Genomic DNA, 13,694 nt, shown 5'->3' on the forward strand with positions numbered 1-13,694 from the left:
GATCTACCCCTTGGCTTGCCCAAGTGTCGGGATGACACGTCAGCTACCACACCCAGCATCTGTATTTATCGATACAAAAACACATTTGTAGCCTAGTACATGGAAAAAAGGCAAGTTACAGGAGCCAGATTATGGATGATATATGATCCCATTTATGTACGATTGAAGCTACAATTCTCTACAGAAGCTTCTTACATGGCCTTTGATTCATTTCTTAAACGCCAACACATGCATATTCCACGACTCAAAGATGAGCTAGCTGTGTCCATATAAACCAGTGCTAAATACAGACCTTAAGAAATGTAAAGCTCATTAGTACTGAAAACAGACCAACTGAAGTTCCTAGCAGTCAGTTCAGATACCTTCAGACTTACATCTTTATTCTTGGTGACAACATTGCTAAATAATGACTTGTCAACGACACCATTATTTCTCTTCTGGCTTAAATGAAGACCGAAGAGAGTTCGAACTTCATTTTCATCTGGTTTGTAAGACTGGTCCATCTAAAATACAAATTTTAAAAGTTAAAGGTAATCTATCCACTTCCCTCAAATTTTTCATGTAATTTATGTACAAAAGATTTCATTATAAGTAAAGTTATATGCATGTTTCTAACTTTTTACATATTTTTTAAATTTTCTAATTTTTTTGAATGTGTAAAATCATTCTGGTATGATACAACACAACAGTCAGGCACTAATATTTTTATCCAAAGTTTTTTTTATAGGTTTTCCTACCCAATAGCATTTTATAGATTTTACAACCTACATACAACATGTTAAAGACCGATGATTCCAGTGAGTGCTATTTTTGGTTAAGTTACTAACTGTATGGTTCTTTCAGAAGGTCAGCTGATAAAACAGATGTGCAAATTAAATAAGCTGTAGCACAAAAACTAAATTCTAATTTTCCTTTCTAATAATCTGTGTCTTCACTATTTGGAAGGAATCTGTAGCATTTACTGCCATCTTCCTGTCTCATATTTTGACTTGAGAAAACATTGTGTGAAATAGTATGTGTAATATTGCTCTCTGCCTAGATATTCTTTTAAACTTGACAATATTTTTTCTTTATGCTTTGGATGATCTTTGATTTAGAGAGCACTGATATAATCTATAATTTATAATCAAGCCTCCATAAATATTATTTGTTTAATCTGTATTTTCTTGAATTCTAAAATGTTCCTTTGTATTACGCATTATAAAATTTCTAAAATTGATATGCTCTCCTCTTAACTGATGCTAGGATAAACTTATCCTTAGTCAGGTAGGGGGATAAGCTGTTTCATGCTTATAATCATGTGTCCAATGTGCAAATTAAACCAAATTCTCAAATAAGTAAAATACCAATGAAGTCCTGATATTCCTTTGACAATCTCCAACAAGGTACTATCAGGTGTTAAAGAGGTCATGAAAATGACTCAGGTTTTGGAAAATATTTTCCATGATGCTACAAGAAACTGCTAATGGTTGTTAAGTAGATAATACTCTTAACAACAGTAACAACAACAAAGAAACACTTAAGAAATTGGGGGCCAGGGGCGGTGGCTCACACCTGTAATCCCAGCACTTTAGGAGGCTGAGGATGTGCAGATCACTGGAGGTCAGGAGTTTGAGGACAGCCTGGCCAACATGGTGAAATCCCATCTCTACTAAAAATACGAAAAATCAGCCAGGTGTGGTAGTACATGTCTGTAGTCCCAGTTGCTTGGGGTTGGGGGCTGAGGCAGGAGAATCGCTTGAACCCGGGAGGCAGAGGGTGCAATGAACTGAGATTGTGTCACTATTCTCCAGCCTGGGCAACAGACTGTCAAGTGGCTTTTAAAAAAAAAAAGTATGTATATTTAATGTATTTTCTTCTTTCCTTGAGTAACTGACATGGAATCTATGGTGAACTATAAAATTATTGGTATCTTACAATCAAGGAAATATACTTAATAACTTTCCTTATATGAAATTTGAGTTCCACAGAGTTCTGATATCAACGCTTTGTGAAAAGTAGCATTAGGAAATTTTACTTCCAATTGAAATAACTCTTTGCTTTATCAATGCATCTTAGACCATGGGCTAGTTTCCCTAATACAGAAGAGCTCATAAAAATTAGTTTTTTTTTTTTAAAAAAGCTCACAACTTAGTGGCAAATAATCGAAGAATATGGACAGACAGTTCATAAACAGGAATAAACATTCAAACATGAAAAGATGCTCAGACCACATAAAATGAGATATTAAAACTACATCGAGATGCCATTTTCTAATTGCTGAGACTTTTTAAAAGTATTAAACCACGATGCTGGCAAAGGTTTTGGGAAACAGGCATTCTTGTATATTTCAGTTAGGACACTGAATATGTCTATATCTAAAAGGGGCAGTAGCAATCTATATTACCAATACACATATAGCTTGTTATTTAAGCCTTAATTTCACTCTTAGGACTTTCCTAGGTTATTCATTGCAGGGTATCTGTAGTAGCTAAAGGTTGGTGACTGTCTAGGTAAGTCAAGATACACAGACACAGGACAAACTTCCAAAAAGTTGCAGGGTTCACTTTTGTCAATAGGAAAAGAGAAAAAGAAAAGTAAATGCAAATATTTGCTGAATATATAGACTATTTCCAGAAAGATAAGCAAGAAATTGTAAATACTAGTTTTTTTGTTTTGTTTTTTTTTTTCGCTCTTGGTGCCCAGGCTGGAGTGCCATGGCATGATCTAGGCTCACTGCAACCTCTGCCTCCCGGGTTCAAGCAATTCTCTGCCTCAGCCTCCCGAGTAGCTGGGATTACAGGCATATGCCACCACGCCTGGCTAATTTTTGTATTTTTAGTAGAGAAAGGGTTTCACCATGTTGGCCAGGCTGGTCTCCAACTTCTGACCTCAGGTGATCCACCCACCTCAGCCTCCCCAAGTACAGGGATTACAGGCATGAGCCACCACGTCTGGTAAAATATTAGGTATTTTTTCAGTGGCAGAAGGACAGGGAGACTTTTCATTAAATACTGTTATTACTGGTGGTATTTTAGAGATGTGGTCTTGCTACACTGCTAAGGCTGGAGTGCACTGGTTACTCACGAGTACCATCGACCACAATACAGCCTCCAACTCCCGGACTCAAGCCATCCTCCGACATCAGCCTCCAAAGTAGCTGAAACTATAGGCATACACTATCACGCCCAGAAAAAAGTTGAAATTGAGGGTAAGAAAGCTACCCTCATCTCAAACCCCCAAGTTAATGGTATTTTTTAAATGCAGAATTAGGGAAAAAGAAACTATACTTAAGATAAACTAGGGCTGGGCGTGGTGGCTCATGCCTGTTTTCTCAGCACTTTTGGGAGGCACAGGCGGGTGGATCACCGGAGGTCGGGAGTTTGAGACCAGCCTAACCAACATGGAGAAACCCCGTCTCTACTAAAAATACAAAAAAACTAGCTGGGCCTGGTGGCACATGCCTGTAATCCCAGCTACTCAGGAGGCTGAGGAAGGAGAATCACTTGAACCCGGGAGGCGGAGGTTAGAGCGAGCCAAGGTTGCCCCATTGCACTCCAGTCTGGGTGACAAGAGCAAAATTTCATAAAAACAAAACAAAACAAAGCAACAACAACAAACATACTAGAAGGGTGTCAGTATAAAGCAAAGATTAAACAATGGGGAAAGAGACACCAAATGAAAAAGCAAATAACTTTCAAACATGATTGCACTCACCTGAAGAACACAGTAGTTCCCATTTTTCTTTTTGGAAAGTATTGTCAAGGCTTCTTCTTCATATCCTGGGGCAATTATACCATCAGAGACCTGCGAAACATATTAAATTTTAATTTCTAGTTTTTAAAAATCAGAGAACACCTCTAAAAGAAATCTAGCGGCAATTAGCAGTCTTCAATAATGTGGCAGCATATTCTGGTTCTACCTCCAACAGGCAATGCTAACACTATACTTGAAAAAGAGAATTCTGGCTGGGCACACGGTGGCTCATGCCTGTAATCCCAGCACTTTGGGAGGCTGAGGTGGGCAGACCACGAGGTCAGGAGTTTGAGACTAGACTCCTGACCAACACGGTGAAACCCTATCTCTAAACAAAAAATAAATAAATAAATAAATAAATAAAAGAGAATTCCACGTTAGAATACAGCTTTCAATATAGCAGATCCTAACTTTCTGTACTTTCAAAGCTTTTGTTCGTTTCAGTTTAAACTAAGAAAATATGAGTGATTTGCTCTAACACGTGTACTTCAGGAAGAACTATTTCTTAGTATGTATTTTCTTCAGGGAGTGTTTTGAATGAGCAAGAGCACGTTCTAGTCCCGGCTGTGCTAATACAGAGTTAAATGACCTCTTCCAGCAAGGCATTTTCCTTAACAGCAAGATCAGATTAAATCAAGAGATTTAACATGATGAAAGATGCAAATGACACAGCCCTCCTGTAACCTGTAACGCAGGGATGGCAGTGGGTGTGGAAAGAACCCTAAAGCAACAAAATGGTGCCAAGCCATATGCCCCTTCAGCCTTCACCTCTGCCTATTTTTTTCTCTTTTGTGCTATTTAACGTTTTTTTTCTTTTCTTCCTGTCTTCCCACTACCAACGGTACCCCCACCCAAACGTATGGAATGCTTGTTTGGTAGTCAACTGACAGGGTAAGTTTATTAATGTAGTTTCTATTTGTCTCCCATTACACAGTAAGATTCACTCTCCTATCACCACCTAAGATGACCACTTCTGCTCTTCAGAAACAATAACTTTGGCATGAAGACAAGAATTCAAAATAAATATGTAAGGAAAAACCATTGCCATAACAGCCAAATGTCCATTTGAAGTATTAATTCACTACGTTTCAAAATTAACAATTTAAGTTTCATGCTCTACTTAAAACATGAATATTACATGATAAACTTAGTTAATGTAAAGGTATTAATAAATATAAATATCACAGGTTATGGTTTCAATGAACATTATGAACAAATAAAGCTTTATTCAATTATACACTAAGATACATGAACGTCCACTAACTTCTCTGGAAATAATTTTTGCAGTTGGTACATCACAAACATCAGACAATGCCACAAAATCGCCAAATGATGACATCCTATCAGCCCCTGTAAATAAAAATTAAAAGGAGGTATTTATCACAAAGTATCCTAATATAGAAAAAGTAATAAAATTCTCCACTCTCATATAAAATTCACTTCTCTAAAGTGAACAGATAAGATTTTAACAGATCCAATAAGTCATTTAATGGAAGTAAACAGTAAGAAAGTATTTGTTAATTTTACTCTCTAGAGACACTCAGAAAACTTCTTCTGTGAAGGATCAAATAATAAGTATACTATATTCACAAAAACGAGTGGCCGGCTGGACTCAGCTGAAGGCTCACATTTTGCTGACCACTGCTGTAGATGATAAACTATGATACTAGTTTCTCAAGAACTTCCACAAATACTACAGTAACATTCACAAGTTATCAAATTCGACAAGTAAATGTCTCTGATAAAACAGGACTCTAACCAAATTTAGTAAAGTTAGAATAGCCACATATCATGCCTGTAATCCCAGCACTTTGGGAGGCTGAGGCAGGTGGATCCCTTGAGGTCAGGAACTCGAGACCAGCCTGGCCAACGTGGCAAAACCACGTCTCTACTAAAAATACAAAACAATTAGCTGGGTGTGGTAGCACACACCTGTAATCCCAGCTATTTGAAATGCTGAAGTGGGCGAATCACTTGAATTCAGGAGGCAGAGTTTGCAGTGAGTCAAGGTTGCGCCACTGTACTCCAGCCTGCACAACAGAGCGAGACTCTGTCTCAAAAAAAAAAAAAAAAAAAAAAAAAAAGAATAGCTATACAGTTTTAATTTTGGTCACATATTAAATAATCACAAACACATTCAATAGCCTACATCAGCAAAATTACATTCACCAAATTCCAATTCTGTTTCCAGTTATTACATTAAAATACTAACATATACTTTTATTTTTTGAGATGGAGTCTCACTCTGTTGCCCAGGCTGGAGTGCTGTGGCACAATCTCAGCTCACTGCAACCTGCACCTCCTGAGTTCAAGTGATTTTCCTGCCTCAGCCTCCCAAGTAGCTGGGACTACAGCTGTACCACCACGTCCAGCTAATTTTTGTATTTTTAGTAGAGATAGGGTTTCACCATGTTGGCCAGGACAGTCTCGATCTCTTGACCTCATGATCCACCCACCTCAGCCTCCCAAAGTGCTGGGATTACAGGAGTGAGCCACTGTGCCCGACCTAATATGAACTTTTATAAATGAATGTATTTTGAGGAATTCATATAATCATTCTCGAATATTAATAAAACACATTAAATTGGAAACTCTATAATAAAACAAAGGTTCTTTTATTCAAACTATATTATATAGAGTAACTATACATTTATACAGAGATATAAGTCCTTAATTTCATCTATATATTATATAGAATATCTATATAATTTTTCTTTATTCTAGCCTTTTTATTCTATTCGGATTTTTGTTTCTATTGCTTTTTGTTTCTCCCCCAAAATCAAAAAGCCCTATTAGTCTGACCTCTTGCTCTAGCGTACGCTGTTGAAATGGGTGTAAGGGTTTTATAGAGATCAAAGACCATGCAGACTCTGGCCTCATCTTCACTGAGTGGAATTCCAACAGCGGCACCTGGTTAGAAAACAGTAAAATAATACACCAAAAAAGCTAAAGTTACTACTTGTCAACTCCTAAATTAAGACATTTTTCTTATCATCCAGTCTATACAGCGTATTTTCTAGTGCCTGTGCGAAATTAAACAGAAATCTATTTAGCCAGATAATTAAATGCTAAAAATACAGTCGTGGGAGCAGCGTGATGGAAGTCTCCTCTCTGGGTTCCGAGTCACTGAAGCTTGACAGCACCCAGCGTGCACGTGAAGCTCGTTTACTTCATTACGGACTCACTCTTTCTCCTGTTCTGCTTGGTATCACTTTGATATCACACATCATTTATTTCTTCCCCACTCCCATCACTTTAACATCCAATAAACATCTGAGAACAAATCATGTGCTGGACTGTCAACAGATGTGGTGTACAGACAACTTGATTGCTGAATTAATGATTTAAACGCAGAGGCAAAAAAAGTGTCTCATACAATGACTATAAAAAGTTTCAGATAAGCTGGGCGCGGTGGCTCACGCCTGTAATCCCAGCACTTTGGGAGGCTGAGGTGGGTGGATCACTGGAGGTCAGGAATTCGAGACCAGCCTGACCAACATGGTGAAACCTTGTCTTAAAAAAAAAAAAAAAAAAAAAAAAAGGTTTCAAATGAAGAGTCAGAAAAACAAATTCTTCTTTATGTTTACTCAGTTACATTTTCAAATGTGGGAAAGATTTATTTTAGTCTATTGCATCTGGACATTTTACTTTTATTTTCTAAACTTTCATGTTTCCATCCTGCAAAAAAATTCCTGCCTCATTTTCCTAACAATATTACACAATTCTGTGTATGTATGCATGTGTGTGTGATCAGATTTTATATTATTACATTGATACTGTTAACAAGTGACATTCAGCCTTCATACAATGTCTATATTCACATTAGAATTGGTTAATATTCAAAAAACTTTAAGAAGAAATGCCTTTCAAACAATTCCGCGGTGTTCCAGAGCGCAGAGCTTTACCTGCTGGGCTGACGTGTTTGAAAGACGCAGCGGCTGGAATACCTAACGCCTCTTTGAGTTCCTTCACCAGCTGCCAGGCGTTCAAAGCATCGCACAGGTTTATAAACCCAGGGGCTCCATTTAGAACTGAAGGTAAAAATATACGCTCACATTACTAAGCAGGATCAGTAAGGTCAGATGTATGCACATGTTTCACAAATTAACATGACTACACAAATGTTTTAAGTATAATTAAGAGGCAAACAGATACACACCAACATAAAATCTTGATGATAAAGAACAAAGCAACTGAGCCTGAGACCATCATTAAAAAAAAAAGCATGTGCACATGAACACACACACACACACACACACACGCACACACACATGGGTGCACGTGCACTTGCGAGTGAGCGCCACAACTAGAGGACTGGATCTAGCCAGTCTAGAAATAAATCCATCATAGAGATTTCGGGATGACAGACATTATGACAAGACTTGTTATCAGTTAGGGATTCGTGTAAAGACAAAACTAAGATTAAACAATTAAGGGAATTACAGAGGCAGTACAAAATTTGAGTTATAAACCTTATTGATTTAAGAAATTATATTACAAGCTAAAGCAACAGCTGTGGGTGGGAGAAGAGGAGAGGAAATAATGTGGTTTTTTTTCTTCTTTTATGGTAAACTCAGCAGACTCTGCCTAAAGTGGAATTGTAGTTAAAAGATTGCAACTTCAGAGTTTTCCATTAGCTAATTTCTTAACATTGGCGGAATTCTTTTAGGAGCTAATATCTCTTGTGAATAAACATATCAGCACACAGAAAGAAATGGTGGGCCTGCAGTAACTAAAAACAAAAATTTCTAATTTTATGTCCTTCATGAGTTGATGGTTTTGGGGTTGTTTTTTTTTTTTTTTTTGAGACAGAGTCTTGCTCTGTCTCCCAGGCTGGAGTGCAGTGGTGTGATCTCTCTCACTGCAACCTCTCCACTTCCTGGGTTTAAGCAATTCTCCTGCCTCAGTCTCCCGAGTAGCTGGGACTACAGGCGTGTGCCACCACACCCTACTTTTGTATTTTTAGTAGAGACAAGGTTTCACCATGTTGGCCAGGCTGGTCTGGAACTCCTGACCTCAGGTGATCCGCCCTCCTCAGCCTCCCAAAATGCTAGGACTACAGGCGTGAGCCACTGCCCCAGAGGGTTAAGATAGTTTTCAAAGATCTTGCCAAATATTTACTGAATGCCTACTATGCTGTTAAGCACTGTTCTAGGTATTCCGAATACATCAATTAAAAAAAAAAAAAAAACTGTCCCTAGTACCCCCTTAAAAAAAAAAAGTCACTGTCCTTATGGAGCTTACTGGGGCGGCAAATTAAAAAAACAGGCAATAAATAGTATAAAATAAAAGAAAATATTAGGTATTTATTAAAATGAGTTAAACACTTAAATACAAATGATTATAGCCATTTTGTTCATAAACTACCACAAATTGTCCTTGAGGTTTTGATATCCCTCATCAATGGACTTAATGCATGTTGTCATGTGAAAGTGTCCAAAAGGGCTCCATACTGTATGATCCCAACTGTTTGACATTCTGGAAATAGGTACAGAGTCAAAAGAAAAGAGAAAAAGATGATGGTGGCTGCCAAGGGCTGGGGAGGAGGGAAAGGAGAGATGAGGAGGAGGAGCACACAGGAGTTGTAGGGCATGGGAACTCTTCTGCGTGATACTGTAATGGGGGATACGTGATACTATGCATTTTTCCCAATACACAGAAGGTACAACACAAAGAATGAATGTTAAACTGTGAATCTTAGTTAATAACGATGAATCGAAATCCAGTCATCAGTTGTAACAAACATACCACACTAATGCATGACGGTAGGAGGAGGAACTGTGGGGAAGAGGATGTACACGGGAATTCCCTAAAATCATTGTGTATTTTTTCTCTAAACCTGTAACTACTCTAAAAAAATAAAGCCCATTTTCAAAAGAACTTGAAAAAAATAATTCCCCCAACCAAAAATCAAGTCAAAATCACTGTCCTCATGAAATTTATGGAGGCAGAGAAGAAACAAACTAGGCAATAAATAGTAAACGATAAAAGTAAAATATCCCTTAAAGCATACAACATGAAAAATAAAAGAAAACACTGGGCTGCGAGCGGTGGCTCACAACTGTAATCCCAGCACTTTGGGAGGCCAAGGCGGGCAGATCACAAGGTCAGAAGGTCGAGACCATCCTGGCTGACATGGTGAAACCCCATCTTTGAAAAGAAAAACAAAACAAAACACTATATGTATAACTCCTCACAGATGGTTTAGGCTAAGGTTGGTAAGTGGGAGAAAACTTTTGCTTTCTGAAACATCTCATCGTTAAGAGCATGTGGCCAGGTACAGTGGCTCATGCCTGGAATCCCAACATTTTGGGAGGCCAAGGCAGGTGGATCACCCGAGGTCGGGAGTTCAAGACCAGCCTGGTTAACACAGTGAAACCCCGTCTCTACTAAAAATACAAAAATTAGCTGTGTATAGGGGTATATACATGTAATCCCAACTAGAGGCAGAAGAATAGCCTGAATCCAGGAGGCAGAGGTTGCAGTGAGCCAAGAATGTGCCACTGCACTCCAGCCTGAGCAACAGAGCAAGACTCTACCTCAAAAAAAAAAAAAAGGCGTGGCCAGGTGTGGTGGCTCACACTTGTAATCCTAGCACTTTGGGAGGCCAAGGTGGGTGGATTGCCTGAGCTCTGGAGTTCGAGACCAGCCTGGGCAACACGGTGAAACCCCATCTCTACTAAAATACAAAAAATTAGCCAGGCGTAGCGGCATGTGCCTGTAGTCTAGCTACTCAGGAGGCTGAGGCAGGAGAATTGCTAGAACCCGGGAGGCAGAGGTTGCAGTGAGCAGAGATCATGCCACTGCACTCCAGCCTGAGCAACAGAGTGAGACTCTGTCCCCCATCCCCCAAAAAAACCAGTATCTGGTTCCCCTTCAAAAACCAAATTTTCAAAGACATTAATAAGCAAAATGTAAAGTGTCACATAAATGCTGAAAGTTGCTTAATCTAGTAAATAGCTGAAATAAACAGGAATCTTGTTTCCGATCATAAGCAAACCAATCATTAAAATCTCAGACACATACACACACTCACACAGCCCCATCTTTGTTCTTGCTTCAATTTTGTTTTAGATACAAATACAACTGTACAGTTTGTAATAACATCACTGCCAAATACTCAAACCATATGAAAAGGCAAAGTGCCTCTTCTGCTGTGGAAAAAAGCCCATGTTGGGGAGAAACTGTGGGAATCTCGCACAAGAAACGCTTATTTATGTGTCTGGGGCTGCCTCTGCCATGTTTACCACAAACAATACTTTAAACTTCAAAAGAAGGAAACACACACACAGTCTAACTAAGGAACAGTGAAGATTTTTATACAGTCCAATGAAAAGGCTTTGGAAAATGAAAAGCATGGGAACTGAAGGTACATGTGGGTCATTTTTTTTTGCCTCAGAATCTTCATGGAGAACATAAACTACAAGCAGGAAACATCTCAGATGTAACAGCAGACCAATCTGTTTCAAGTCCTAGAAGTAAAAATTTGTGTAAAATGTCAGGTTTCTAATTATTCATTCAGTAAACATTTAGGGAATGTGCCAAGCAGGCTTCTAAGCAGGGGGATTCAGCAACGAATAAAAACAGATGCAGCTTCTGCTCTCAGAAGCTAACATCCTGGCCGGGCGCGGTGGCTCATGCCTGTAATCCCAACACTTTGGGAGGTTGAGGCAGTGGATCACCTGAGGTCAGGAGTTCGAGACCAGCTTGGCCAACAAAATGAAGCCCCATCTCTACTAAAAGTACAAAATTAGCCAGGTGTGATGGCAGGCACCTGTATTCCCAGCTACTTGAGGGACTGAGGCAGGAGAATCACTTGAACCCGGGAGGAAGAGGTTGCAGTGAGCTTAGATCGCGCCATTGCACTGCAGCCTGGGCAACAAGAGTGAAACTCTGTCTTAAAAAAAAAAAAAAAAAAAAAAGCTGACATTCTAATGAGGGGAAGACAACTTTAACAGACTGAACAGAAACATCATGTGCAGCAAAACGGGATGACAGGGTGAAAGCCTAACGGGCAGCTACTTCGGTCTAAGTGGTCAAGGAAGGTTTCTCTAAGAAGGTGAGGCCTGAATGACAAGAAACCAGGATCGTGAAGGGCAGAGGGGAGAATTCTGGGTGAAGGGGACAAGGAGCCAGAGCCGCTGGAGTGGAAGGAGCTGGGCCCACTGGAGATGCCCTGGGAGCAGTGGCAGGGAGAGCTGCAGACAGAGCAGATGGGAGGGAGGCAGGCGGCACAGGGTTTGTGGGCAGGGCAAGGTGCTTAAGAAAAGCCAAGGAGGCCAGGCGAGGTGGTTCACACCTGTAATGCTAGCACTCTGGGAGGCCGAGGCGGGCAGACTCCCTGAGCTCAGGAGTTTGAGACTAGCCTGGGCAACACGGTGAAACCCCATCTCTACTAAAAATACAAAAATTAGCTGGGCGTGGTGGTGTGCGCATGTAGTCCCAGCTACTCGGGAGGCTGAGGCAGGAGAACTGCTTGAACCTGGGAGGCGGAGGTTACAGTGGGCCGAGAAGGAGCCACTGCACTCCAGCATCCACGACAGAGCAAGATTCCCTCTCAAAAAATAAACAAAACAAAAAGGCAAGCAATGGTTTTAAGTAGGGTCTGACATCATCTGATTACATTTTTAAAAGATTACCGTGCTGCGAAACACAGAAAGGCCAAGAGAGAAAACAAATTAATTAAGATTATTTCAGTCTAGGGGACTTTACAGGGTGTCTGTGGGGACTTGGGAAGTGTTAGCGTCAAAATGTATGAGTCCAGGTGTGGTGGCTCACACCTGTAATCCCAGTACTTTGGGAGGCCGAGGTGGGCAGATCACAAGGTCAGGAGATTGAGACCAGCCTGGCCAACATGGTGAAACTCCGACTGTACCAGGCATGGTGGTGCACACCTGTAATCCCAGCTACTCGGGAGGTTGAAGCAGGAGAACAGCTTGAACCCAAGATCGCACCACTGCACTCCAGCCTGGGTGATAGAGTGAGACTCCATCATCTTAATCAAAAAAAAAAAAAAAAAAAAAATCTAGCTGAGGTGGAATAGAATGTAGGAATCTACTAAACATGAAGACTATTTCAGATTCTTCTCCCACTCTCAGCTGGTGATCGCGAAAGGAAGCCCAGGTTGTACCTCCCACCAAATGCTGATCCACGTGCTCCAGGCAAGAAGGAGGCTGCCCTTGCTCTCACCCAAGGCCAGCTGACCCAGCAGTGCTTCCAAGGCCTGTATGCCTGGGGCTCTCACCTGTGTCTCTGTCCCCACTCTCCCTTGTACCAGAGCAGAACAGGCTCTCACAGCCCACCTTTGGAACAAAACAGGACACAAATTTAAAAACCCTCTGATAACTCTACAAACCCATGGGAAGTCCTAATCTCTCTGTTCACAGATATCTCTCTCTTTTTTTTTTTTTTTCTTTTTCTGATTTTTTGAGACAGAGTCTCACTCTCTCCGTCACCCAGGCTGGAATACAGTGGCACCATCTAGGCTCACTGCAACCTCCCCCTCTGAGTTCAAGCGATTCTCTTGCCTCAGCCTCCTGAGTAGCTGGGACTGCAGGCGTGTGTGGGTCAAGATGGCCAGGGGAGACGTATGTTAATTCTAGCTAAATAATTATAAACTTGCTTGGCTCAGCGTACACTGAAGTTTATACACTGAACTAATCTATATCACTGGCGCAGTTAATTGGAAATCAAGCGGCAACAGGAAGCCTAAGGTAAAAACCATCTGAGAGCGCAGTAACACCGGGAACACCGCAGGGTGGTTACAGAGGTCCCACGAATACCACTCTGGTCCCACGAATGCCTTCTCAACATGGAGACTGCATGAGGGTCTCATAAAGAGGGCTTGTGCAAAGATCTCTGAGAAGGGAGGCAACTCTGCTCACAAGATCCGGGAGGGTCTTTGCAGACGGGAGCTGGCAAGGAGGAGAGAAGACCTGAAGGGCAGAGATCAGGGAACA

At 40.6% G+C, this 13,694-nt stretch overlaps 1 protein-coding gene across 2 annotated transcripts in view; it reads right to left on the reverse strand.

The window, feature by feature from the left end:
* Positions 1–13,694, reverse strand: part of ATIC (5-aminoimidazole-4-carboxamide ribonucleotide formyltransferase/IMP cyclohydrolase) — a 37,391-nt gene that overhangs the window by 10,960 nt on the left and 12,737 nt on the right. For both annotated transcript variants that reach the window (XM_003925569.4, XM_074399058.1), the window contains exons 8-12: positions 7,641–7,766; positions 6,538–6,645; positions 5,000–5,085; positions 3,697–3,786; positions 375–503 (exon numbers count right to left, since the gene is read on the reverse strand). In XM_003925569.4, the coding sequence (XP_003925618.1) occupies positions 375–503; positions 3,697–3,786; positions 5,000–5,085; positions 6,538–6,645; positions 7,641–7,766 (539 nt within the window). The remainder of the gene's footprint in view (positions 1–374; positions 504–3,696; positions 3,787–4,999; positions 5,086–6,537; positions 6,646–7,640; positions 7,767–13,694) is intronic.

This window comes from Saimiri boliviensis, chromosome 5, assembly GCF_048565385.1.
Source record: "Saimiri boliviensis isolate mSaiBol1 chromosome 5, mSaiBol1.pri, whole genome shotgun sequence".
NCBI classification, from domain to species: domain Eukaryota; kingdom Metazoa; phylum Chordata; class Mammalia; order Primates; family Cebidae; genus Saimiri; species Saimiri boliviensis.